This window comes from Aspergillus luchuensis, chromosome 3 (assembly GCF_016861625.1).
Source record: "Aspergillus luchuensis IFO 4308 DNA, chromosome 3, nearly complete sequence".
Classification (NCBI taxonomy): domain Eukaryota; kingdom Fungi; phylum Ascomycota; class Eurotiomycetes; order Eurotiales; family Aspergillaceae; genus Aspergillus; species Aspergillus luchuensis.
This window is the reverse complement of record NC_054851.1, coordinates 94338-120018: the sequence shown is the minus strand read 5'-3', so window position 1 is coordinate 120018 and position 25681 is coordinate 94338. Positions and strand designations below refer to the sequence as shown.

General features: G+C 52.1%; 13 protein-coding genes across 13 annotated transcripts; 9 read left to right on the top strand and 4 right to left on the bottom strand.

The window, feature by feature from the left end:
* Window positions 1-2467: 2467 nt before the first annotated feature.
* AKAW2_30030S (uncharacterized protein) lies at window positions 2468-2747 on the bottom strand (the record flags this gene model as incomplete). Its single annotated transcript, XM_041686498.1, has 2 exons — window positions 2468-2631; window positions 2687-2747. 2 exons carry the CDS (start codon window positions 2745-2747, stop codon window positions 2468-2470), a joined length of 225 nt encoding a protein of 74 aa, XP_041540477.1.
* A 1563-nt stretch (window positions 2748-4310) lies between these two features.
* AKAW2_30029A (uncharacterized protein) lies at window positions 4311-5060 on the top strand (the record flags this gene model as incomplete). Its single annotated transcript, XM_041686497.1, has 1 exon — window positions 4311-5060. One exon carries the CDS (start codon window positions 4311-4313, stop codon window positions 5058-5060), a length of 750 nt encoding a protein of 249 aa, XP_041540476.1.
* Window positions 5061-9191: 4131 nt separating this feature from the next.
* AKAW2_30028A (uncharacterized protein) lies at window positions 9192-9596 on the top strand (the record flags this gene model as incomplete). Its single annotated transcript, XM_041686496.1, has 1 exon — window positions 9192-9596. The coding sequence occupies one exon, from the start codon at window positions 9192-9194 to the stop codon at window positions 9594-9596; it is 405 nt and encodes a 134-aa protein (XP_041540475.1).
* A 130-nt stretch (window positions 9597-9726) lies between these two features.
* Window positions 9727-10470, bottom strand: AKAW2_30027S (uncharacterized protein; the record flags this gene model as incomplete). Its single annotated transcript, XM_041686495.1, has 2 exons — window positions 9727-9980; window positions 10035-10470. The coding sequence occupies 2 exons, from the start codon at window positions 10468-10470 to the stop codon at window positions 9727-9729; spliced, it is 690 nt and encodes a 229-aa protein (XP_041540474.1).
* Window positions 10471-10485: 15 nt separating this feature from the next.
* Window positions 10486-10851, bottom strand: AKAW2_30026S (uncharacterized protein; the record flags this gene model as incomplete). Its single annotated transcript, XM_041686494.1, has 1 exon — window positions 10486-10851. One exon carries the CDS (start codon window positions 10849-10851, stop codon window positions 10486-10488), a length of 366 nt encoding a protein of 121 aa, XP_041540473.1.
* Window positions 10852-11025: 174 nt separating this feature from the next.
* Window positions 11026-12434, top strand: AKAW2_30025A (uncharacterized protein; the record flags this gene model as incomplete). Its single annotated transcript, XM_041686493.1, has 2 exons — window positions 11026-11244; window positions 11301-12434. The coding sequence occupies 2 exons, from the start codon at window positions 11026-11028 to the stop codon at window positions 12432-12434; spliced, it is 1353 nt and encodes a 450-aa protein (XP_041540472.1).
* Window positions 12435-14480: 2046 nt separating this feature from the next.
* On the top strand, window positions 14481-14981 carry AKAW2_30024A (uncharacterized protein; the record flags this gene model as incomplete). Its single annotated transcript, XM_041686492.1, has 1 exon — window positions 14481-14981. One exon carries the CDS (start codon window positions 14481-14483, stop codon window positions 14979-14981), a length of 501 nt encoding a protein of 166 aa, XP_041540471.1.
* Window positions 14982-15380: 399 nt separating this feature from the next.
* AKAW2_30023A (uncharacterized protein) lies at window positions 15381-15734 on the top strand (the record flags this gene model as incomplete). Its single annotated transcript, XM_041686491.1, has 1 exon — window positions 15381-15734. One exon carries the CDS (start codon window positions 15381-15383, stop codon window positions 15732-15734), a length of 354 nt encoding a protein of 117 aa, XP_041540470.1.
* A 142-nt stretch (window positions 15735-15876) lies between these two features.
* Window positions 15877-16146, top strand: AKAW2_30022A (uncharacterized protein; the record flags this gene model as incomplete). The annotated part of the gene is made up of 1 exon (XM_041686489.1): window positions 15877-16146. The coding sequence occupies one exon, from the start codon at window positions 15877-15879 to the stop codon at window positions 16144-16146; it is 270 nt and encodes an 89-aa protein (XP_041540469.1).
* An 845-nt stretch (window positions 16147-16991) lies between these two features.
* AKAW2_30021A (uncharacterized protein) lies at window positions 16992-17326 on the top strand (the record flags this gene model as incomplete). The annotated part of the gene is made up of 3 exons (XM_041686488.1): window positions 16992-17039; window positions 17086-17133; window positions 17207-17326. The coding sequence occupies 3 exons, from the start codon at window positions 16992-16994 to the stop codon at window positions 17324-17326; spliced, it is 216 nt and encodes a 71-aa protein (XP_041540468.1).
* A 1287-nt stretch (window positions 17327-18613) lies between these two features.
* On the top strand, window positions 18614-20514 carry AKAW2_30020A (uncharacterized protein; the record flags this gene model as incomplete). Its single annotated transcript, XM_041686487.1, has 2 exons — window positions 18614-18923; window positions 18986-20514. The coding sequence occupies 2 exons, from the start codon at window positions 18614-18616 to the stop codon at window positions 20512-20514; spliced, it is 1839 nt and encodes a 612-aa protein (XP_041540467.1).
* Window positions 20515-23139: 2625 nt separating this feature from the next.
* AKAW2_30019S (uncharacterized protein) lies at window positions 23140-23721 on the bottom strand (the record flags this gene model as incomplete). Its single annotated transcript, XM_041686486.1, has 1 exon — window positions 23140-23721. One exon carries the CDS (start codon window positions 23719-23721, stop codon window positions 23140-23142), a length of 582 nt encoding a protein of 193 aa, XP_041540466.1.
* A 976-nt stretch (window positions 23722-24697) lies between these two features.
* On the top strand, window positions 24698-25606 carry AKAW2_30018A (uncharacterized protein; the record flags this gene model as incomplete). Its single annotated transcript, XM_041686485.1, has 2 exons — window positions 24698-25023; window positions 25078-25606. 2 exons carry the CDS (start codon window positions 24698-24700, stop codon window positions 25604-25606), a joined length of 855 nt encoding a protein of 284 aa, XP_041540465.1.
* Between the last annotated feature and the right edge of the window lie 75 nt (window positions 25607-25681).

Here is a 25681-nt window from a genome sequence, read left to right as displayed (position 1 = left end):
CGCCCCCACTGCTTCCTTGGCCAGAGATTCTACTATTTCATTTTCAGGGCTACTGCAGTGTCCCAGGATCCATTGTAATTGCAGCGGAATTTCTTATATTTTTAGCTCTGCAGCTGACTGATGAATAGCCTAGGTGATCTACTGGCTTGATTTGTTCCATAGATTTGTGATTACTTGTAGTGCGGATATACTGTCACTGAGGATTATCGCTGGACCTTGGGTTGCCATTGTTGTAGTATATTTCTTCTGTGCTAGGTGGAAAACCAGCCTGATAGTATACAGTGAGCTGCGAAATCAGCTTGCCCAGCAAGATACTTCTCATTTAGTTTAAAGAGTCCTTGGCGCGAATGCTAAGCCAATTATATTAAGTATATACTCTGTTAAGCCAATCATTACAAGAAACATTGTTTAGTAAGCCGGCAACCAAGGGTTTCTTAAACAACAAAACAGTGTCCGGGGGGCAGGCTCATTTCGCAGATGACTGTACAGTATCATCAGATACAGAGACTGTTCGAAAGAGCACTACTCTCGGTCATATAGTCCAATCAGGGCGAATTTGCAGCAGGGTCATTTTTCATGAGACGAGACACTGGTATAGAATTCTGGACTACCGCTGTACACAAGGACATATGCAGCGCTCGTGGTGACGAGTGGGGACGACCTCCCATTAGGAGCGGCCATAATCCTAGCACCTCACCTGGGCAATACGCTTCATTCCTTCTTCATCCATGTAACAATTCAGTGGGACCCAAGGTTCCCGTTACAGACGCCCTTATATAGCGAGCCCTACATTGCTGAAGTATGATCATCTCAAGAAACGATGGACAAACATTGACTCATCGACAGAATTATGGAGACCGTGGAGGGTCTGTACGCAGTCGAAACAGGAAACGAACAGATTGTGGGCGATTTTCAACTAGAGGAATATCACAGCACATCGATGGTTGATGTGATCGGCGAGACATGATTTACTGGACCCCTTTTCGTTGAGAGACACCGTTTTACGGAGGGGCGCCTGAAAATGCAGCTTCCTGTGAAGTGTACCACAGTGTGGATTACTTATATTCCTCTATTCTACTGTTTCTATGCTCATGTTCTGCGATCATTCCAGTGCGCTTTTCGTTGCTGTTGTTCAAGTATTCAAGTCCAAGATCAATACCGTAACTGAGCGTTAGCAAACTTTAGACATTTCGAGCTCCATTTGTCCTGGATCCTAACTATGATACTGCATAAGATTGATGTATTGGCCGTCGTTTTTCTCATCATCGGCTGGACTGCTGCACATAGGCATCCTACCTACCATCATCACCACCGGACTCGATCTGCTGATCAAGAATCAATAGATGGCTACAGGTCTGTGGCATATTACGCTAACTGGGTGAGTCGTTTGCTACTCAGCTCTTTGGCGTGCACAGCTGATCAGGAAAAGGATATCTACGCGCGAAAATATTATCCATGGCAGCTGCCTGCTGAAAACCTGACTCATGTTCTATATTCATTTGCGAACGTTAGGCCGAATGGCACTGTTTTTGCCTCAGACACCTGGGCGGACGTAGAGAAGCGCTGGCCATCGGCAGGCGAGAGTGCAAAACGAGCAGAAAACGAGGATGTACACGGCTGTGTACAAAAGTTGTTCGAACTCAAAAAGAACCACCGAAACCTTAAGGTATCTCTATCAATCGGGGGTTACACATACTCGCAGTCAGGCTCCTTCAGTGTTATGGCTGCTACGGATTCTGGAAGGGAAACATTTGCAGCCTCAGCCGTCAAGCTCATGGCAGATTGGGGCTTCGATGGACTGGATATAGACTGGGAGGCATGTGTTCACAAGAATCATGGTTCGACACAAGCTTACGAAATCTCTTCCAGTATCCCACCAATGATGCCGATGCAGGAAACATGGTATTGCTTCTGAAGCAAGTGCGAGAGGTAATTATCAAGGCAACTGCTGGGTTAAGCTACTAATAATAGCACGTTGCTTAGGAGCTTGACCGTTATAGTGACCTACACTCGTTGGAAAGACATTTTCTTCTCACAGTTGCGGCACCAGCTGGTATGAGATTCACCATTCTTCATGACAGATGCCTAGGACATTGAACCTGGTATAGGGCCCTCAAAGTACGATATTCTTAAAAAGACAGAGATGGATGCCTATATTGATTTCTGGAACTTGATGAGCTAAGACTATACGGGCAGCTGGGACTCCGAAAGTGGTCACATGGCCAACCTTTATGCATCCATGGACAGACCTGCGTCCACTCCGTTCAACACCAATCAAGCCGTTGAAAGCTATATAAGTGCTAATATATCTTCTAGAAAGATTGTTCTCGGTTTACCACTATATGGGCGGGGCTTTGCAAATACAAGTGGGCCTGGCCAAGCTTTCAACAGCACCCCTGCGGGCGATTGGGAGAAAGGTGTATACGATTATAAGTCACTCCCTCTCAGTGGAGATAACGTGACGGTCTTAGAGGATATTGGAGCAAGTTATGAATATAGCTCGCAAGACCAGGTAATGGTCAGTTACGACAACCCGGACATAATCAGACGCAAGGCAGAATACATCATTGACAAGAAGCTTGGAGGAGGCATGTGGTGGGAGGTCTCCGGGGATAAAGAGGGGAATGATAGCTTGATATCGACAGTGAGTCTACGCCAAATATTAGAGTGGCATTCCAAAGCTTACAGCGAAGATAGCTCGTTGAGTCGCTGGGTGGGTCAGGAGCACTGGAGAGATCAGACAACATTTTGACCTATCCTGGATCGTCCTATCGAAATATCCGAACTGGCTGAGGCGCTAAGCCAAGGCCCTAGCAAGCTCGCCAGTCCTGAGAGCTATAGTTTAGCGAAACCATGAAGGCGTGTGTCATCGTGGACTCTTACTAATAACTTAGGGTGCCGACTCCGAATATGGCAGGCGTCGATGAACCGTGCTTTTGAAATCCGAAGATTTATCGATGATTCGATTCTTCCTTTTCACATTTGTATTCCCAGATAATTCCAACCTCCTTCTCGGTAAGCTCATTGACCAATCGCAAGCCATGAGCGTGAGTGCATCATAGTGTATGGGAAGGACACAATGGATCAATACTTCCTCACCCGCCCCGTTCCTTAGCGTTTCTCTATCCTTCATAGTTATTTCCAGAGCTCACAACGTCAACCTAAGATAAGAACTTCCTGTATACATAGCAGGAGGGAACAAAGTAATCTGTATAACTGGTGTGATAGCCGATCAAAAAACCCAATGGTGTTGGCGCTACTAAACGAATATAACTAACATGAGGAGGGAAAGGAAGAAGTGTACGGAGTAAAGGCAAACACGCGATAACACTGAGTTAAGCGAACATGCGAGCGCGTGGAGCAAGACAAACAAAGCAAACAAATTTACCATCACGTGATACAATGAATGCGCACCATCACAACTGATACCCTACCAACTGTCCAGCACTTATGGGGTAGGCTGCGGGAAAAGAATGTACGCGTTATCATGATTGCCTTGTATCTTATAGAGAATTTCCATGATCATAATTTATTGCTTCGTCTGTGCTTCGACCTTTGCTTTGATCCATGTCTTGGGAATCCTGAGAATGTTGCACCTAAACAACTGTGTAGTCATCAGAGAATAGAACAGTATCTTCGGACTACAAGAACATGGCAGTGCCTTCAGACATAGCTCCTGCACTTCTCGTACTACGGTTTAGCTCTCTGAGCTGTTTGCAGTTGAAAATAATCATGATAATAATATTATTATCATGAAGATATGCATGTGACACTATTCTAGTCGGCATTCTCCTGAATTGATTGAGCCGGCTGCAACGTTTCAGTCCAGGCACAAGACTCTTGCTCCCAGTTGCGACATAATGTGGAGAAAGGTACATATATTTCAAGCAGCGATGAGATAAACACTATGCATGTTAGTGTCTTGGTAATCGACCGGAGCCCCACCAAGCTTATCATCAAGAACGCAGCCGAAATGCTTTAAGGACACTTCAGAAGACGCGATAGGCTGATATGTCGGAGCTGTTGATCAATAAATTGCTGCAACGAAGAAAAGATACTATTAACTGTCAATGGTGTTCGGGGTCCCATTATCAGATGATCAACTCAATGCACTATATCAATCTTATTGAACTGTCAAGGTCAATAACAAGACTTTCTAGACCACACTCCACGGACCTACACCGCAATAGCCAGCGGCCGAACGCGCGTGCTACGATGGCGTTCAAGTACAGATTATCTTATATATGACATGCTATCTCATACATAACTTGTTGCAATCTCTATGCTTCGCATCGGCTTTCCTCTATCTTATGGCTCCCACCGGGTTCTTCAAGCTCAAAAGGCATAATAATTGGAAACAGAAATGGGGAGAAAACGGTCCAAAGGAGCAGACAGATGCTGTGATCGTTGTGGGCAACGTCAGAATACCGGTACATAATACGATAATTGCGGCCGGAAGTCGATATTATCGCCAATGGCTCGCCGTTCGTCCGCAGAAGACCGAAATCCCAGAGATACAACTCTCACATAACTTGGAAAGCGGCAACGTCCACACAGCTTGGAGAGTGATAGAGCTGCTATACTGCCAGAGCTACACACTAAAACCTTGCCCTCTTGTGAATCAGCCAGGTGATTGCTTCCTTAATGCTCCTGCATATACCAGTCATGTGGGGAAGGAGACTAATAACCGACAAGACGATAGAGGACACCTAGAACGAAGAGCCGCTGTCTATCAGCTGGCGGAATACCTTGGCTTGCCGCAGGATTTGCAGGACATCGCGTTCGACTACTATCGAAGAGCGATCGAAAAGGAATGGGAGGTTGATGATCTACTAAACTCAATAAACGTGATACTGAAGCCGGTTCTTGAGCTAGACACTCTACAGTCTACTCAGAAGGATGAGCTGCAGGAGAGCCGGATTGTGGATTTGATGTTCTATCATCTCCATAAGAGGCGGATTTTGTTCAAGGACGACCGTCTCCTCAGCTTGCATCTGCAATCATGCTCAGTATTCCTGGACATTTTCGTTCGTTCCTGGACAAATTTTCGTGGCAACTGAGCGGATACACCAGGAATTTCCCACTATAATCGATCTAGCTTTACCTATTACGCAATCTAAATGGAACTAGACCAAAATCAAATTTCATGGGTCTCTTCTTGGTAATCTGTTCGTATTCTATGTGTGGTTGCAAAACCAGAGCACAAGTTGCACAGTTTTAGTACTCTGATAACTTTCCCTATAGGGAGCTAGTTCAAAAATGGGTATAGGAGCGGCTTTACGTGGTCGCCGAAGAACTTTTCGGTAAAAGCTGCCATACCTGACCATGTCTGGACTTGGGCATTGATTGTAAGGGAGTCTAGCGGAAGGTTTGTCGCATCTGCAGCAGGTTCGGAGCGACCATTTCAGGACATCAGCCCACTGGAACGACAGTTGCCGGTGCCATGCGAAGTGCGCGTCTGGCACAGTGCGCAGCCGTACCGTTATGTACCTGTGGAGACAAGGCAAGCAGTTTGGTTCAGTGCAACAACTACAGCTCTGGTGAACTCTGTTGAGGCATCTGCCGAAGTTTCAAGTACGTGGGCGTAGTCACGTGCCTGGCGCCCAGACCGCCCACGAACGACCCCTTCTCTTGCTTTGCTAGAGCACCTAGATAGCTGCTACAATTGAACACACTCTTTTGCTGCAATTCGCGTTCGTTTTCGTTGCTTTGCTTTGCTAATAATCTCGCGCCTCAACAAACTCTAATCACACGCAGCTGCTCATTAACACTGGGCAGCTGCAGCGAAGTACAGGTGATACAAATTGAATCTCTCTGTTGTCTGCTTCACACCGCCCTTGAGCGTCTCATGGTTGTCATCCCCCTCGTTCCCGCCCCCGCTCCCCCTCATTGAGCAGGGCCGTTCATTCTCAAGTCGACTAGTGTGTTGAACGCCTGCTAATTGCACCTATAGCCAGGGAGGCCCCACTGAGTGGATCCATATGAGTTGTGAACAGATCGTCTGGTCCCCACTAATCTCTTCTCCTGGACAGGCCGTTCATTCTTCTCGACCAAGACAGTAGTAGGTTGACTCTAACTGTCGGGCATTCCCCTAATTGCAACCGGTTATGCATTCACAACCGTAGACGAACTTCCACTAAGAAAAGCGCACCTGCAGCCGGTCTTCCCTGTCCAAAACATCATCATCCAAAACGTAGCCGAGCAGCCCACAAGTACTGCGGGCATCATTATCCCCCGAGACCGGAGAAGGAGCAGCCTGCATCAAGCGAATTGCGGCCCTGCGACGAATTCTTCTCAGGGAGGCCGTATGTTATTCGTCTCCTGCAGATTCTTTCCCGCCCGATGACCGGCCGCGGATAGAGCTGAATGACGCAGCACTTTCGAGCTGTCATCTTAGACCACCACTGTCAGCTGGGGATTTGAGGACGGATCCAAAGTTGCACCACAGTAGCCATAACTGGCCCAAAGTGATCTGTGCTTTAGGTGTCATGGACGGTTGCATAACAGCACCAGTGGTATACCGGTAAATATCACTACGTAATGTGACCAGGAGTTCTGTGTCAACGCTACAATCTTGGATGCTCCTACGTGTGACTAGGTTCGATATCCTAAAAACACCGCCAACACAGATCTTTTCCTGCAAGTGTATAATAAACACTAGTCATATACTAATCTACGACACAATAGAGTGTGCCAAGCAGTCATGGCTGATCTTGATCAACAAGACCCTCTAAATTCAACCAGTCAGAGGGTGTAATAAAATCAGGTGTGTTTATGCGACAAGAAACATGGATCGACAAATATCTGGCATCACAGTAATCATGATGGTGGAAGCGTAAGCATGGTCGGACTTTATCATGGGCAAGCCTCGAGGTCTCTCTCGCAGTAGCAAGGGCAGATCAACTATCCCCAGTATCGGAAGAAACCTGCCATCTTGTTCGGGGATATGGTCTTTCTTCGTCTTGGCGAATGGCAAAACAGGAACAGCCTCGCAACCAACCCCGTAAAGTGATGCATGGAGACGCATGTGGCGCTACCTAGCAATGAAGGAGGATATCCTAAACGCGGCTAGTCAGAAGCATAGAGCAGTCTTAAGGATCATCTACACGACAACAGTGAATACGAGCACCAGCTGACCCCAAGTTCAGTAGCATACGCGCATTTTGCCGCCAGTGGCTTCGTCAGCTTCTCTGCGGCAACGCGGATAATCTATATCCCAGCAGTTCGGAGACCGGTCGCACAGAATCAGGAAACACGCCACTTCCATAATTAAAAATGACGGGATCCATCCCCTATGAGCAAGGCTCGGAATCTATTGGCTATTTGGGACTAATCAAATTGGGGATATCTCTAATGTTGTCACTGCCCAGTCCGCGTCGACATCAGCAGTCGTGGCCCATATTAGGCCATGTCTCGTAGCGACAATAGAAGAATATTCTCGAGGAAATCTACCTACCACAGAATATCTCGGAGCGACCGCCATGACGACCATTGTAGGGGAGGCATCGGGTTTCCGGAAGAAAGCGGACCTCATAATGGATCAGGCAAGTTAACACTCACGTGAGGTTATGTCATTGCAGATCTGTTCGTCAGTTCTTGGCGAGCTCCAGCGATCGCTGCTACAGTGGACTGCGAAATCAGCTTGCCCAGCAAGATACTTCTCATTTGATCAAAGGGGTTCTTGGCGCGAACGCTAAGCCAATTGTATTGAAGATATACTTTGTTAAGCCAATCATTGCAAGGAACATTGTTTAGTAAGCTGACAACCAAGGATTTCTTAAACAACAAAACAGTGTCTGGGGGCAGGCTCATTTCGCAGATCACTGTACCTTTCCATGCCTCGCCCACTGCATCTACACAGATCAAGGGTCGAAGAGAGGGCATCGATGAAGTTAAGCTAACACAGGTTTGAAACTCGAAAAAGCGCCACATGACCCGTAATTCTTGCTCTTTCGAATAAGTTCCAGTAAGCAGTCCAGGAGATTCTTGGCATATATATATATGTTCTTGGAATTTATGTATATATACACATATAGACGTCTGAATATGCACGGTTAATTTCTGCTATTCATAGTATCCGAACTTCTAGATATGCATTTCCATAATTCAAAAAGGGCGACACTTCGCGATGAGTGACCCACCATCTGTGGGCGATATTATAGATATTCAGTCTCCAACCCGTACACTTGCTCAGTGTTATGACTTCTCTATCAACATCTCGCCTCAGCGAAAACGGTGCCTTTGACCAGCAAAGGTACACTAGCGGCCAGGCTCGAATTTTCTCGAACATATTAGAGGAGCGCTTAGAGGGAGCGCTAGACCGAATCGAGGGCACGCTTAGCCTCGTTCAGCTCGGATTAACAAATCTTCCCCGGAGACCACACCACCGGGTCAAACACGTGTCCGGACTAAAATAGCGTGCCTCCTGACGAACATCACGCTCGCACCACGGAGGGCGTACAAACACGAAGCGTCTGGCGTGTTGCATCCGGACAATCCATCTCTAGTCTCCGGTGCTATCCCAGCAGTAAAAAATCACCTATCATCACTACCGACATGTTCGTGGGGGTAAGCATCCAAGGATCCTCCAATGATGATGGATCAGCTCATGTGCGAATCCTGCCGCTGCACCTGGACAGTCTGGTGGGGCTGCGAAGATTTCAGCCGTGTGCCCCCGCTGCTGGCTCGTATCTCTTCCCATATCTTTGCCAATCTCCCTCTTCCTTCCCAGTCCCAGTCGCTCACCGACAATCTTCCGCGCTCCCTCTGTCGGCTCTCTTTCTGCGAATACTCCAGCGCACTGGGGTCGACCACGATCACAATGTCGAGTGCGTAGTGTTTTGAATGGGTGTATTGGTCGCGAGACGCATGTCCGCTCATCTAAGACACTGCAGGAGAGCCGAGCGGATGGCAGAAGTCTGGCTATGACTCGTCTGTCTGAAGAGTGCAGCTGGCGCCTGAAGATGGGGCTCTACTGGTGGAAGAAAATGGATGGGCCGACCACGCCCTTGTCAGCTCGTGAGGCATCCGTGTCCGTTTACTTTGTTCACTGGGCGCCGTCCAGCTGATGCCGTGATGTCGCGATCGGTCCGTCGAGCTGGAAGACATCCAGTGAAAGGCGTTGATTCGGACTACTAGTTGTGCTCACTCCGTTCCTACTTTGTCGCAGCCGAAGACCGGTCTCTGTGGTAATGGCATTGAGGTGCGAAGCAGAGTGGCTGGTGCTTTCGTCTGTCGGTGGCACATGTCATCGCGAGCCTCGACGGCGACAGACCTCCAGGCACCGAGACGGCAGCCGGAGTAAGGCGGGCCACCTGCTTCTGGGTCCGTCGGTGTTGCGAGGCTCGTGGGCAGTGTCTCCCAAGTGTCTCAGGCTGCATTGCTCGACTCGTCTCTTGCTGGGCGGTTGCCGTGCTCGAGCCTCGTCTACCGGCTTTCCCGCGGCGCTCTACTCGGACGCTGACCAGTTCACCCGTTCATCGGCGGTCGACGCTCATACTGCTGGTGCGGTCGTTTTCCGGATTCCTCGGCCCCTCTGGCACATACCTGTTCCACCGGCGGATTGGCTAGGGCCTGGCGACTCCCTGGTCGGGTAAGATGCTTCCAGTCATTGGTTGCTACATTCGCACAAATGGCGTCCCATCATTGGGTTCCGTCTACGTTGCGTGCTGGGGGATGCGCCGCGCTTACTGATGAGGCCAATGACACTGTTGGTGACCGTTGATTCTATCCAATCATCCATTCATCCATCCCTAAGACTTGGACAGCAGCAACGGCAGAACAAGCGGTTCTAATCGGTTCTTCGAGACCCAATTCGCACCGAGGTCGGGATTGGCACATCCCGGCGAGCCTGGACCCTGGAGCGTGGCGCTCTGTCGCGCCTTCGCACCCTGGAGGCGGAAGGTCTCTACATCTCCCATCCGCCGCCGAGGATTTCGCGCAAGCGCGATGCCGCACTTTTGGTTCCCAGACGGTGGCGACTAGCGTTCGGTTAGCGGCTGATATTTGGGCGATGGTCTAGGATCGCAACTCACCGAATTGGATCAAGGACCAGAACCTCTCTTCGATCGGCGGGGGGATCTCATCGTTCCCGGACGGGGCAGGATCGGTACACGAGGATGGCCGCACGGTCTCCGAGCGCGGGGGCGAGCTGCTGGTCGCGGGTGACGCGGGGCCGGCAGCCTCCTGTTGTGTGGACGGCGCTCGCAATGGCTCGGCGGGGATTTTCTGCACTCGAACATTGCCGTCGTCTTCAGCATGCCCCGAGAGCGGGCGTTTGCGGGTGTGGCGATGCCATTGCGCCTGGATGGCCGGGCCGCTTCTCCGGGTTCCAATGTCCTTGAGCCAGTTCTGTTCTCGGACCTTCCATGTGGTCCCTTGCTGTTCTTGCTCCTTCATCCAGGGCCACAAGTGTTGGAGCTCCGCCTCTTGCCACCTCCGTCGTGCCCGTCGCGTGGTTGATCTTGCCATGTTTGACCGCCAGGTCTACCCGGGAAGCCGACTGCTCTGTGCAACGAGGACCGTCGGTTGAACAGGACCGCATCGACTCTGCGAACAGCAGATGCACGCGCAGAGTTCCCACTCGTGGTCAGTCCGCGTTGGGCGGCCGACGGCTGTGGTGGCCCTGGGTGGGGTACATGCCTGTTGCGGCCATTTCGCCGATTTCTGCGTGTTGCGCGCATGAGTGCAACAGCGTTGGCATCTTGCGTTGACAATTTTCGCGTTGATCCGGTCTCGGTGGATCCGTTCCTTGCCATGGTCTTGAAGCGGCATGGTGGCGGCGCTAAGCGCAATGGCAGAGATTAGACATCCACCACCCCACACGTTGCGCACGCCGGCCGAATTGGCCATGGGCGCTCGGCGGCGCTATTTACAACCGGTCGTCGCAGACACCAGGGGCTCGAATGAATTGTTCGGTACCCGCGTACGCGAGCGCTATTAATATGGCACGAAGGCATTGTGCAGCACTCCGAGTGTCCATTCCGTCATCCTGATTAACTCCTCTGATACCACAAACACGGCAATATGGGACGGAGTACACGATCGCGAAAGCAGCGCCGTTCGTTGCTCCCATACAAGACCGAAAGCTGTTCCGAGTCGGGACCGGGAATCGCGTCGACACGCAGTGATCTGGTGGCAACACCAGCGGCAGAGTGCAGCCGTGTTGAACGCAAGGATAGCCGGCAGGATCTTGGCCAGGATCTTGGCCAGGACGAATCGAATCTGGCGGCCATCAACGGTATAGTGAGTTTTGAATCCCTCCTCCATTTGCAACGCGCTGACGGGCCTCGTCTGGCTAGATGGACGAGCTCCGCCAGGGCGAATATCGCCATTTCTTCAGTTTCCTGGCCAACGTTTGCGCTGTCGCCCGGAACATGATCGATCAGGGACCACCGGGACTGTATCAAAAAGCCCAGGAATTTACGAAGGAGGCCCCGGAATTGCTGCGCTATATCATGGAGGGGCCGAATACAACTATTATACCTCTTGCAGCTCCCATTCTGCGCAAAAAGGACGACTGGTCCGGGGGTGCCGGTGAACAGCGTGCCAGGGACGGCGGTTCATCTCCCTCGGAGACAAGCACGATCCAGCCGCCGAGCCCTTTCTTACGACGATCAGCGTCCCCCGATGTTGCGCCCATCCCACAGCATGCGGCTGACTCGCAGCATGCGGACTCTTCCCCCGCTACGACGGCCGCGACAGAACCCACAACCGGTCCGGGGACGCCGACCGTTGTCTCCCATCAACATCCGCACAACGTCGCATCGGATCTGCAACGGGATCCCCATAACTCCCCTGCCGGTCGCCCGCACAATGATGGACCGGAAAACCAGCGGCGGCCGTCTGACATCCCGCCTGACGTCCAGGACCCGACGGCGCTCGTCGCGTCGGAGATCAGCCATGCGCAGCAGCCGTCCCCGGGTGAATCGTCCGCGTCCATGCTGTCCGCTGGCCATGGGCCATCGACGGAGCCTTGCTCGCAGCCATCGCAAGGCTACGCGGTGCTGCCCCAGGCCACCACGACGACAACGACGACGCCGCCGCCCATGAGCCATGCGACGCAACCGGAAAGCTCTGTTCTGAATGGCCCCGTCTATGGAGCCCCGTCAACTGTGGTCTACAACCCGCTTGCTCAGATGTATGCGGGGTCCCTGTGGGGGGGTCCTGCATTTCCGTCTCCTTCGGGCCAGATGCTGCAGTCCGGTCAGTATCCCTCTCTGGGTCACTCGACCGGTTTGATGAATCCGCTAGTTCCACCACATTATATGCCGCCGGCTCACTCAGGACTGTGGAATCAGGGACTGTCTGCGCAGACCGCACAGTATCCGACTCAAGTCGGTTACCTACCGAACCAAGCCGTACCCGACGGCTCAATGGGATCAATGGCCATGGCATCCGCAGGCGGATACGCGGCCCCCTCTGAGCCCTGGTAAAGGTGACTGTTTGCTGGAGTGTAGATCGGTTCGGCATGTCTAGTACTATCTAACCTAATACACAATGTTCAACCTTGCATGATGGCATGATAATTCCTTGCTTTGAATTGATATACACCGTCTTATAGACTATGCACTGCAATATCCATGATGGCTGCAACGAACTGTAACCCTTGTGCATTTCCTGACATGTGCTGCGCCTACTGACTCGAGCCGGCGCCTGCTCCGCAGTAGGCATCGTTTGGTGAGTTTCCCCACCAAGTGCTCCGGTGTGTTGCACTTAGTATCCCTGCCGGGTAATCTCCGAATGGTGGAAGAAGAGGAAGCGGATGATCAGCCTGCAAGATGACAGAACCCCCGATATTCGAACTAACATGCAAAGTTCCACGAACCGTGGTTGTCTGCTCAGCGGATCAGTGTTTTAGGCTAGTAGCTTCAGTAGCTCTTAGGCCATCTCTAGGCAGTCGATTCTGTGGATGCACATACTTCGGCCAGTGGCCGTTCGTTGCAACTGTCCCTTCGCGGTCCGTTTGCAGTTTCTGCTGCTCCTTTCACGCAGAGCGAAAACTTTTCATCATTCGGCCGAAGCAACATCGAGAACGTGCTGAGACAGCAGATCCGCGCCTCAGGAGCGGGAAGTCACGGTCCCATGGTGGAGTCGTTCTCTGTTCAACGTCGCAAGCAGCTCACTGCCGCCCAGACCGAGCATCGGAACTTACCCATGACTCAGGCGGTCGCTCTTCCGTACATTCGAATCGTAAGCAAGAAAATACGTAACACCTAGCGAGGGGAGGCGTTTCTGGTGTTTTCAGGCGTATTGACAGTATCTCGCCATCATGTTCATTCTGAGCTCCGCAAATCGAGGAAGAACCGAGCGCGTTGGCGTGCCAGATCAGGGTGGTGGCCCATTATCCTCCACTGAAATCGGACCTAATGGCCTGTATTGCCGACATCTCCCCACAGGAACTGACCTGCTGGATGGCGAGCGATCGCTCGGACATAGCCGAAACAATGCTTTTGGAGTCAGCTTCTGCCTCCGATAGCGTTAGGAGCCTGTGAGGACTATTGAAGTCGTACCACGGTAGAAGACTCCGCGCTGCTCCGTCCGTCCAATAGACGGACCAATCTGGGAGAACAAATCACGAGTCAGTAGTTACCGTTGTGTCAGACACAACCACGATCAGTACTGGCTCAATCGACGATGAGGGCCCGATCCACTCCAACCATCAATCGTGCAGATCTAGACCCTCCGCAGGGCGTCTCCTGAGCGAATCAGAGCGACGGTTTTTGCTCTCGCATCTCTCCCAGAAACGGATTGTTTACCAAGATAGGATATATTGCCGCCCAGGCGCGTTTAGCGACTGCCCTATGATGTGCGTTGACTGTTGGCAGGCCGATGACCGTCCGTTCCGCAGTCCGGCCATCTTCATTTGGAAAGAAGGTCCACTTCGGGCGGCGGCGTTGGGGTCGAACGGCGGACTCGCTCTTCCCTAGGTCTACGAGAAAACCAAAAGAGTCCAAATTACATTTAGCTCCTACAACGGGGCCACCCCGCGGATAACACAGCAGTACTATCAATCGAGACGCAGCAATGTTTGCCATCAGCGCGCAGTCATGCGGCTAATCCTGCTGCCGAACTGACCTCCGATGCTGAGCTAGAGGCCTCTTCCTGAACGCGGTCGGCATTTCTTTCCGTCCGCGGTACCGCTCTGAGTGTCCCGGTTGGAGGACCATCACCACTATTGTGCTGTTTCACTCGATGTTGCCTCGAATCGAGGGGTCCCCCTTATCTGCGCTACCGTACGCTCGGTGGCGGTAGCTGAGTTGCACTGGGGCCCTCAATTCTTGGTCCGGCCAAGGTAGGCCGTGTAATTCTGGAGGTGACAAGCATGGGGCCTCCAGCTGCGGCTGCAGGTCAAAGCTTGCACCTGAATCACAGTGTTGAATACAAATGTAGCGCCGCCGACCATTGGGAGCACCGAAAGAAAAGGCTTAACGGCACTCCCTGGCCCGTTCCGCATCACCCCTGGAACCGAAGAACCTGCCATGGTTAACGCCGCCAGTGGGAAGAGAAGATCCCGGCACAAACGTTCTTGGTTTTCCTTACATCGTCTGTCCCGTGGCCCGGAAGTGAACGAGGTCGACCATGTCATCCGAAGCTGTAGGGGGGCGACCATCGCTCCGACCGCCATGCACCCGGAGATGCAGGCGGCGAAATATTCCCCGCCAGAGACGGATCGCGACCTCCGAGCCCGGCTGGTGGGGGAACTGGATCAACATCAACAGGAGAACCAATTCTACGGCGCCTGCTATGACCTATACCACGAGCTGCGCACGAAGGTGTCCGATATCGCCCAGAAGCTCATTCTGCAGTCGTACTTTGAGCCGGAGTCACCCCCGGCGGGAGATCCGTTTCTCCACGATGCCATCCGACAATTCAGCGCGGCGCTTCAGACAGCACAGGCCGGGGAAAGAAACGCGGAAGAGCATTGGAAGCAATACTGGAATGTCCCGCCAGCAGCCGCGATGCCAGCCACTTGGATCTAGCTGCCGTTGGGAGCAGCCTGGGGCAGAGGAGGGATGGTTGAGGCATGAGTGTATCTACTGGTCTGTTACCGTCGAGTAGAGAGACGTACTCCGTACTCAAGGCAGTCGGCCTGGATGGCATGGAACGTGCCGAAGCACTGCCAAGCTGTTCCACTTCTGTCCTGGTGCGACGCGTATTAAAGTACGGGACCGCGCGCTGGCGCTCTCCCGTCAGATACATGCTCCTGTATGCATCTCCCCTCAGTAGTCATCTGGCCGCAGCAAAGTAGAATCAAAGTCGCCGGCGGGGCTGCAGCTGAACATTTTGAGGGCGTCGCTTTGTATCTGCGTCCGTTACATTCCTTCCATATATAAAGCCGGACGGAGTCCGCTTGAGGACCAGGTTGGCCACGGCCAACGATGTCCGGAACCACGATGCCTGCAGACGGCGAGAGCCAGGAGGTGCATTCGCCCCACGGACTTGTTCCATGCTCCCCATCGCGACTAGGATCACCCGTTGAAGATGCTGGTACGTACCCTGAGCTTCACTGCAGCTTGCTGGAACGATGCGTTATCGCAGTGATCGTCATCCTGGCCCAATCATACTCGCAGCCGGTTTCGGTGGGATGCGTGACGGCACGGGAAAGGCCTACGGTTCAGGGGGCGGCTGTCGTGCGGGAGATCGTGGAGGGCGGTCGCCCAGCTCCGACCAACGGAGTGGCGATCCGGAGGGTAGCTCGACCCCCCGCGCGAACAGAGATGGTGGGAGGCTAAATAGAGACAGGCAGCACCACCGCCCATCCGTATCCCTTTGGCTCGCCGGGCCTGGCAGCCACCGCAGCCACCGACCGGATCGCGGCGTCGCAGCACGGCCGGCGTCTTCCCCCGATGGAACGACCAACACCACCTGGGCCGCATGAGAAGCGCCTGTAAGTGCTTCCAGAGCGTGCTGGAATGGCCAGAAGACGCGGACTTTACGCAGATACGCCGTGCGCTCCTGGTCCGTCTGCGGAGACGTGCTAGTCGACGGTTGTGCGCCTTGGGTCTGCATCTCATGATGCAGAACGAGAAGACGGCGCGCGTCCTACAGCTGTTGGTGGGCAAAGAAGAGATCATGGGGCCGGCAGTTTCTGCGGCCTCTCTGCTCTTGGACGACAGACCTTCCCGGGTCGTACAGCTGCCGTGATCCTGGCAATTCGGTCCATGTTTCCGACCTCCTTCGCCTCTTCGCGGAGGATGCAAAGGAACTCGGATGAGGGTGACCATTGCATAGATTATGGCCATCCAGAAGCAGGTTTCCGGTTGTGCTTCACGCATGTGGCAACCAGACCAAGGGTGAGACTAGCGGCAAAGACATAGAAAGGCTCCTGAGCCGCACGGACCGGTGGTCGCGAGCATCAATGTACCGAGCCTGTACTCAGGAAGGCGATGAAAGGAATCCCCAATTGTGCAGACTTGAGGATACGGGTGTGAGCATAGTAACAGCTTTACATAGAAATAGGCAAGATGGGCATTATTTCGCCATGTGCATGGATGCAGATGGCCACTTAGAGTTTGTTATTTTAGACTAGCTGGTTCATGTCGGCTCGGCTCTCTCTCCGAGTGCAATGCAGCCGGAGGAATTCCATTCACTGTTTCACATGTTACCGGATAAAAAAGTTGAAACAAGGGTATGGGTAATATCCGCGGAGTTCAATTAGTGATGGCTAGGCATCTTCAATGCGACGACGGAGTTACAGTACTTACTCCCGAACGCTATAACATCACATAAAAATGATGTTTGCGCCCGGAGCATACGACCGATACAGCAAACTGCCGACCTGAACATTGTACAGACCTGTCAAATCACCATTCATGTATTTGCGGACGGCCGATGCGACTCATAAAGTACGGTTCGCCACGCCACCGGAAGGGTGTCCCGTCCGTCGACCCTGGGTCGCAGCTGACCAGCCCAGGTCAGGACAACTTATATCTCAGTCGCTCTGACAGGGAGTGGCACTCGGCCGTATCAACCGCGTCGCACTACACTCCATGCTGGGGTTCAAGCTTATTGTTGCGTGGCTTGGGATTGGAATTGTGGTTAGCATCGTCCCCGAGTTGAGCGACTCCCGCCTGACCTGTCTAGATGTTCGGGACAATCAGTGGAAGCCCCATTCCGCTTTCGAAACACAAGGTACTTAGGCGTGTATGACCAACCTCTGGCTGCTCGCGTTCTTGGTTTAAGGTCTAAACGGTGCGTTCTCTAGGAAGCATCCATCCACCGTCTGGACGGGAGGAGGCCTGGAAAGCCAGATCCCATGGTACGATGTCGGGTGTACCGATGGAGCCGGAGTCGGCTGTACCGTAGTCACCGGAGATCAATATGATCTATTTGGCGGACCACGGCACTGAACGGGGATACGTGCAGAGACTTCCCCTTCCAAGGAGACGGGACAGTTGTGTAATGTAGCTAGCAAATTCCCTATGAACAGCAACATGAACCCGGCCTCATGCAGATCTAATGAATACTTGGAGGGCTCAATATAAGGAGAATGCTACGATACTTAAGAATTCAGAGTAGCATACCCCTCTCCCCTGCACAGACGAATGTCGCTATGAATTCAAGCCTAGAGCAAGCTCAGCGGTCATGCCTACACGCGAGATTATCCGGGGGCGCTAGCGCCATCAAACCATCGTACACAGTATCGCAAGAAAAAGTAGGCCTGCCATGACTAGGGGCAGATGGATGGCGATGCCTCCATATGAAGGCAGAAAGGGCGGTTTCCATCCATGCTGAGTCTGGAAACTAATACGGCACTGTAATTGACACAACAGCCAGATTGTCACATTGAGTAGACAAAGACAGACTGGCTCTGGTTTGATCTGAGTATCAGCAGTGACTGTGCATATTGCATCCAAAAGTGAGGTCTTAAAATACTCCACGACACGCACCATAGGTATCTGATCAGGGAACTAGCCTAGAGAAAGCAACTAGAGTTGATCCTACCGTAGATCTTGCTAGATGGCTTGGCTGCGTCAGGCTTACGCTCGCTGATTTGTGTTGGGTACTGGGTCTCGTTTAGTGGTACGTGTTGCTCGAATATCAGGCGCTTCGTGAAAATGTGCGGTGGCTCCCATGTGCAGTCTACAGATCAATGCGCTACTGACATGTGAAGCTGCTCCACGCTAGTGTAAATGTGAGCTGCGTTTTCCGCGGGCGTCGTGAATACATGGCCAGTGGTTGTCTTGGCGGGCCTGCCTTTGCTGAATTGAAAACGGCTTGCTCCGAAGGCCGTTGCTCGAGTTATACCTCATCAAGCCTTGTAGGGCGTCAGTACTGGATATTAGTTACCTCGTTGATGGCTTACTAGTCGGCTTCTCGGCGGATATGGCAGTATGTGGCTTTCTGCGGGAGGACAACATTCCCTACGCCCCGAGAATCTGGAAAAGCTTGTACCTGAAAGAAACTCTAATTGGTTTCAGGCCATTTACCGGGGCTTTCATCGAATGTATGAGGTGCAGAGATGTGTATGCACCACGGCTGAAATTTTTTGACTATAAAGGGAAAGACATTCTGTCACAGTGAACCAAATGCAAGCAGTGTCAGCAGAGGCTTTACAGGAATACTTTCAAAAACATTGACTATCACTTCCCGGAGCATATAGCACACCAACATGCCTTCTTATCCGGAAACCGAACTCTACGTCAAGTTTGTTGACGCAGGGGATTTCCCACATATTGGATCTGGGCAGAAGGAGGCACCGCTCCCGTCGGATTTGAAAAACCATGTGCGAGATATCTCCAAAGTTCAGAAGGAAAAACTGATAGCCGCCGTGACCCAAAAGATTACCACGCTGCAAGAAGCTCAAACTCAAGTTCCTCCGCTTTTTGGCAAAGAAGGGTCCAGTGCGAAAGAGGAATGGGAGAAACTTCTTCGTATGGCGGTAGAGAAAAAGATCCCCGGTGCAGGAGAAGCCCTGGAAAGTAAGCAGAACATCCGTACTATGCATCCTTGTCGAGACTAACTGATTGTAAACCTGCACCAGAGCTTGGTTCGCTTCAAGTATCCGAGGAAGGTCGACAGGAGGATCAGCTGAACCCCTCAATGGCTTCCCCGAGTCTGGACTCCGATAGTCGAGGAGCGCCCAACCACTCGGGTGCAGATGGCATGGACCTTGACAACCAACAGGAAACGGAGAATAACGACCAGCAGGAGAACCCTCAAGAGAAAGAGCCGAGCGGCTCTGACACGCAATCCCCAGCAAGGGGAGAGAACAACGGCCAGCCGGAGAACCCTCAAGAGGAAGAGCCGAGCGGCTCTGACACGCAACCGTCAGTGGCCGTGAAGAGAGAAGAGTCTCCTTCTAGGATAACAGCGAGTATTCCCTCAGTTAGCCCGGAACCGAACCGGCCAAGACCAGGTCACAGATTGGAATTGGAAGATGAACTCGATGAAGTGCCATGCGAGAACGTTGGCTGGACGCAAGTCGGCGAAGACAAGTGCCATGATTGGCCTTGGGTCACAATGCCTTTGCCCAACGGTGGTGCAATCATGGCTGAAAAACAGACAAACAGGCAGTCGCTCGGTTCTATGAGGGCTGGCAAAAAAGACACCATCAGCTTGTTTGTCGTGGAGATCCCTGTTCTAGAGGAGGTCGAAGGAACTGATGAATGGAGAACTGTATGGCAGCGACGTCTTGTTAGATATCAAGATTATCGCAGACATATCGACGCGTGGAGGAAAAAGACAGAGGAACACGAACGCTGCATCTTTAGTGCATCTGATAAGTATCATCAATGGGATATACTCAAGAATTGCACTTTACGAAGACTCGAGTTTACGGCATCATTGACTGCTCGGTCCAGAAAATCCGAGAAAACAAACCGAGGGGCTCCTGAGACGGAGTGTCTTGTATGGCTGAAGGAGGAACTGTTACCGAAATTCGTACCGATGTATTTGTTCAAGAGATGGCAGACAGAGACCAGCGCAATGGAGCTGATTCATCAATGCTGCGTGAATGACGGTCTGATTCTACCATCAATGTTGCCAGCATTGCGTGATTCCACGCTCAATGCGGACTGCCCAGAGAACAGATTAGCATTGCACATCATGGATACAGCAGGACGGCAAGCGTCAGCCTCGCCGCCTCCAGCGGCCATGCGAGCGTCGCCCCTGCCCCCTCCAGCGGCCACGCGAGCGTCGACCTTACCCCCTCCAGCGGCCACGCGAGCGTCGACCTTACCCCCTCGAGCGGCCATGCGAGCGTCGCCCCTGCCCCCTCGAGCAACCACGCGAGCGTCACCCTTGCCCTCTCAAGCGACCACACGAGTGTCGCCCCTGCCCCCTCGAGCGACCACGCAAGCGTCACCCTTGCCCTCTCAAGCGACCACACGAGTGTCGCCCCTGCCCCCTCGAGCGACCACGCAAGCCTCATCACAGCCGGTTTCGACAGTACTTTCCCCGGACGACATTAACAGTGTGATAAACAGCTGTCTCCAAGAATACATGCCAAGCTTTACAGAAATGCTGGAGGTGGCATTGAGAACCAGATTTGAGAATCTGAATATATACTAGACAGCGACGGCACATTGAGGTTAGTCTATCAGTTGTGACAGTACGGCACATTTGATGTTTCAGCATTCTTGGAACCACAATTAGGGACCTGACTATGGTCCGACATACCAAGTGCGATGGAATTCTCCCTGGGCGGACGGCTCGATACCTCGGAAGACCAGAACACATATTATATTCATTCTGTTGGATGCTCTTTTGTTGACGCTGCTCATTGGTAATTTCCGATTCGATCTTGCAATACACCACTGTCTCTACTTTGAGTTCTATCCTTGCTATTCAATACTTAAAGCTTTTCTTCTATGTCTTGGTCTTTGGGGCTTGCAAACTTACTGATTGGGGCGCGTGCCATTATTATTTTCAGTAACATGCCAATATATCGGGGGAGAGATATGTTGTAGCGCGTACCAGAAATCTACACGAGCCTTATACTGCATATGTTCAGTCGATAGAAGCAGCGTTTGTAATTTTTATGCCTTGATACACAGCAGATAATCTTTTTCTTGACCGCTTGATACAAGTTGATAGGCCTTGCTAGATTGCGGGTCATATTGCCATCCCTAGCCTGTATCCTGCTGAGGAGATTGGACAACTGTTACGGTGTATAGAACTTACAGTGTTATTGAAAAGAGAAATTCCCCATTTTGTATGTAAGTTTGCAATATCGTGAAGTTAGGCTCTGTATTGGCTTCCAGGTCAAACTACATACTCAGATAACGACATGGTAAAGTCTACAGGCGGACATCCCTGTGTTCTGACAGCAGGAGCTGACCAGGGATAACCTTTGGCTTGGCCAGCTTACGGTCGGGAACTGACGATTTGAGCCGCTGCCACATGCTAGCTCACCGGGCGTATTGCACCTTGCGAATTGCGGTTTTAGACAGGTTGCAACCGGGCAGCAATCGCTGTGCAGGATTGCCTCCACGGGAGTCTCGCTTGGGAGTTTCGCCAGGGCTTGTGCAATGACCTCGAATTGGATCATCGTTAACATCACCCCTTGGACCGTGCATTGTAAAGGGGCTGTGTCCAGTATGTTTGCCCGGCCGCCGGGCAGTGTGGTTTAGGCTGGGAGAGTCACAGACAGAAACGGTGGAACACCCTCGTGATTTGAGCTAGCTTGTCACGTAATTTCCAAGTCAGTGCAAAATACGGAGTTCTCTTGAACTCAAATCTTTCGGTGTTCAACACTCTTTGAAGTAGGGATGTGCAGTGTAATTTGATTTCCATGATGGTTAATGACTTTTGGTCAAGATTTCATGTAACGGATTTTTGGATTTGTAATGGTAAAACCTACGCTGGCCCCCAAGAAAATCTTTTACTATGTAGGCAACATATTAGTCCATTTAAGCCGATCAAAGTTCACGGTTGGTATCCACTATCTCCACATGATTTTTGTGATTGTAACGACTTTTTGGAGTGAAATTGCAAATTTCATAAAATGAGTTCCCAAAAGTATAATCACACCACCTCTACTTTGAAGTTTGAACATCAAGCAAGATGAACCTAGCTAGTGGACCTCCATCATTTCTGAGGCCCCACTGCTGTTGAACACGGATCAATTTGGCACCCACATCAATTTTGATGAGCCATCCATTTTCTGCAGTCTATCGGTCTGTCGTCGGTACTTTTCTTGTCTTCGGGCCATCAGCCAAAAGTACCTCTATTTTGACCCTGAGAGAGCCTTCGAAATACTCACGTGCTCTGATTCCACTGAAATTTGGTGACCCTTTGTGGTATTTGTCCGCGACAATCGAGCTGACTAATCGTTGGGGTTGAGTTCGGGGTGCAGCTATGATGAACAACAATTTATCTTCTCCGCATGTGTCGGCAACAATCCCTTCATTTCTGCTCCAGTTGCTGGATTCAGTGGAACTATCCTGAATGTGAAACTCACCAGTCACCATCTCGGCTAGGTCGGCGGCACGTGTCAGAGTCCAACCTAGTGCGCTTTAGGTAATAGATTCTCTAGACTACTAGCATTAACCGCTCGGCTAACTAGTACAAGTCTAGAATTCTGGTTCTAGTGACTCAGAACGCGCATCACTTATAAACCTACTTTTTCTAGGTGAATGTGAGATTGACCGGATCCTCACAGCACGTATATCAGATGAACCTAGCTAATGGGTACATGATTCTGAGGTTAGAAGTATCCATAGTTATCCAGATGTTCGAATTGTTATCCTGGATTTTCACATTCTATAGAACTTTTATATGAGGATCAGAATTACTGCCTCATTTACACTATTTACATACTTGAACTGACAGAAAATTTATATATTGTAAGCTTCGAGCAACTCCCAGCAAAGTCTACTATGGTGATAGAATTCGGAGTTAAGGCATGCTTGATCAGCCAACGAAGTCCCTTTGTCTAGTACATAGTATGACGGCCTGGGAAAGTATCTGCCTAGCACATTCGTGGGAAATTCTGTTCGCGATGGAATCATTGCTTCTAGCTACATGGCCGATGGCGGAAGCTCAAGAGTACCCCGAGGCCCGCAAGTAGACCGTAGAGATCACAGGTGGGTGGTACGATCAGTCTGTTCTCTCGCGTGATAAGCCCAAAGAGGTAGGACCAGCAACTCGTGATAGCTGCCGATCATTGGCGCCACGGCGGTGGCGCGTTGGTCGTCAGTAGTCACCCGACGGTGACGTCGGCCCCTGAACGGGCTTGGAAAATGGGAATCTGAAGTCGCTCGGCATTGGCTTGCCCTGGGAGTCTTTGAAGGAAATCGGTGACGCCAGAGATCGCACGTGAGTTTTCTGCGCCGACTTTTGGGTAAACAACGCGAAGGCGCTGGCAACCAATGTTCCGTCAGTGCAGGAGAGGTCGGCTTGCACCCAGTCGTCTCGGAGACGGTGAGCTGTCAATACCAGCATCGTACTGCTTTGCTGGTCATTTCCCTCGCCACAGTAATACAGATCCACCTTGCGCACAACCTCTGTCGTCTGGAGCAACCGGGATATGATCTTAGTGCAGAGAAGATGACATGTTTCCCAGTTCGGTGTCGAGGCTGCTTCGTATTTGGCTTTCGCATACGAGGCAGTCGTGTTGCAGAAATCGAGGGAACCGGCGCTAGAGCTGCACGACGAACGGTTCGTGAAGAAAGTGCCCGTCGGTTGCGGAAACGAGGGGGTCGACGTCGGAAGTTCTGTCACATGACGCACCGGGGTGTCGCGACAGCGGCCGTCCATTGCGTCGAGGTTCCACATCACTGATCCTTAAGAGCTTCGCCGAGAGGGTGCTCTGCCGCCCCAACGAGCCCACCGATGGGACTTTATACGGAATGTGCATGGCATGGGTATTGTACAAAGTCGACGCCTATCGTCTGGTAATGACCGGGGGGGTTTCCGAGCAATTGCGGAGGACTCATGGCGCGGCAACGGTACCAGTCCGGCTGTCAGCATATTCGGTTCGTAGTGTAATGCACCCGTCCGGAAGTAGAGAAAGGAACGTCCATGGTACTGTTGAACACACCAGGCACATTGACAAAAAAATCGTGTTTATTTCTCCTACGGTTCGGCCGTTCACACAAAAGCGGCGTAGCAGCAGGCGGCCAGAGAGTGGGTCAGGAACGGTAGCCAGGAGCCGGATGGCTCGGTGGTGACGAACACCTCGTCTGAGATCAATCTCTCTTTGCATAACCACTTGCCAGGCGCCACAGTCGTGCAACGTTTGGGGGTGCTGTGGCGGCAGATCGCTGCGCCGAGTACCACCTGGTCGGGATAAAATCCGGGCACGTGCAGTCAGCTCTCGAAGGCGCGGATCGACCGGTTGAACAGGAGGCAGTGTGCAACAGCGGTTAGCTTCTCGCCGCGTTGGGTCACTCGGGACCAGCTATCTGCGCCCCTGCTCTGGGAGCTCCAACACGTTCCTAAAATCATGCCGCAGAGGCTCCTGTATACGTCGCTGGCTCATCCGGGAACGAACCAACCAGCCAGGGACGGAATAGCCCTTTTCTACAGCGAAGAATAGTGCAGTCTGTAGCAGAGCCTCCTGGCCAAGTTGGCATCGCAAGCACTTCTTCACGTCCCGCGCCGCGGTACACCTCGTGGTTTGCCCGGTTGTCGCTACTTAATCCGGTCCGGACCCGCGCAACCGCCACATGGTTGGCAATCTGTGGCAATCTGTGGCAATCTGTGGCAATCTGTTGGTGAGCTCGAGGTGGATCGTCCAGTCCATATTACAATGGTGCGTCAGAATTGGTACGACATAGTTCCCCATAACCGAGAACTGCGCATTGTCATGCCGCGCCAAAAGCCCCTTGCTGGGGTTGCCAGCTTCCTTTCTTGCCATGATCAGCAGAATGCGGACTTAGTCTTATCGCTTCTGAAAGAGTTGGCGTTTGTGGCCGAGACCCCGGTACAAAACAACCTGTGCCATGATCGCGCACTACACGACCGGCACAACCCGCAATGGTCCGTGGGAAACCGCATGCTCATCCCCAAAAGCCTCGTCCTCGGCATCCAGTTGATCTTGCGCGGACTCAGCCCCGGGTCGCTCGTGAAGTTCACGTAAGCAGTCCGAGCAGGTCCTTGTTCTGTGCTCAGCTAACAAAAGACCTACAGCTGGTGCTATCCGTGGCTACCCAGAGGAATCATGAACTCGAATGGCTATATCCCGCGGTTTCAGCCGCAGATCGTATCGCTGGAGCTGTATACCCAGGCGGGCGATGAAACAGGCACCGGCCGGTCTAGCATCGCCGAAGAGATCAGCGTTGACGGTCTTGTCCAACTACGCCACCTGACGTGCTTGGTGTGGCACGGAATCTGCCCCCGCAGACATGCCCTTGTCCTCGATACATGCATCCGGCAGAACTCTGGGACGCTCGAGAGGTTGGACCTCAGGTTTTCGAGGCGCGCGGTGGATCGCACGCCGTCGGTTGCACGTGCTCACGATCGCGACCCTGTGGAGTTCCCTAATCTACGGATGCTCACGCTGGAAAATGTGCCTATCTCCGAAAGCGGGGTAATCGCTAGCCTCCTGTCCCATCCATCTGGTGTAGATCCGTGGGACCTCAATGGCCATGGCTTGGACCAGAGTAAGTGGAAAGAGAAGGAGTTAGGGAACGCCCTCGTTCTATCCCGAGCTAGATAGAAAGCCACTCGCTGCATACGACGTGCATCTGGTTACTCCCCCATGTCCACCCCGCATATTCGTAGGCCGGATTGT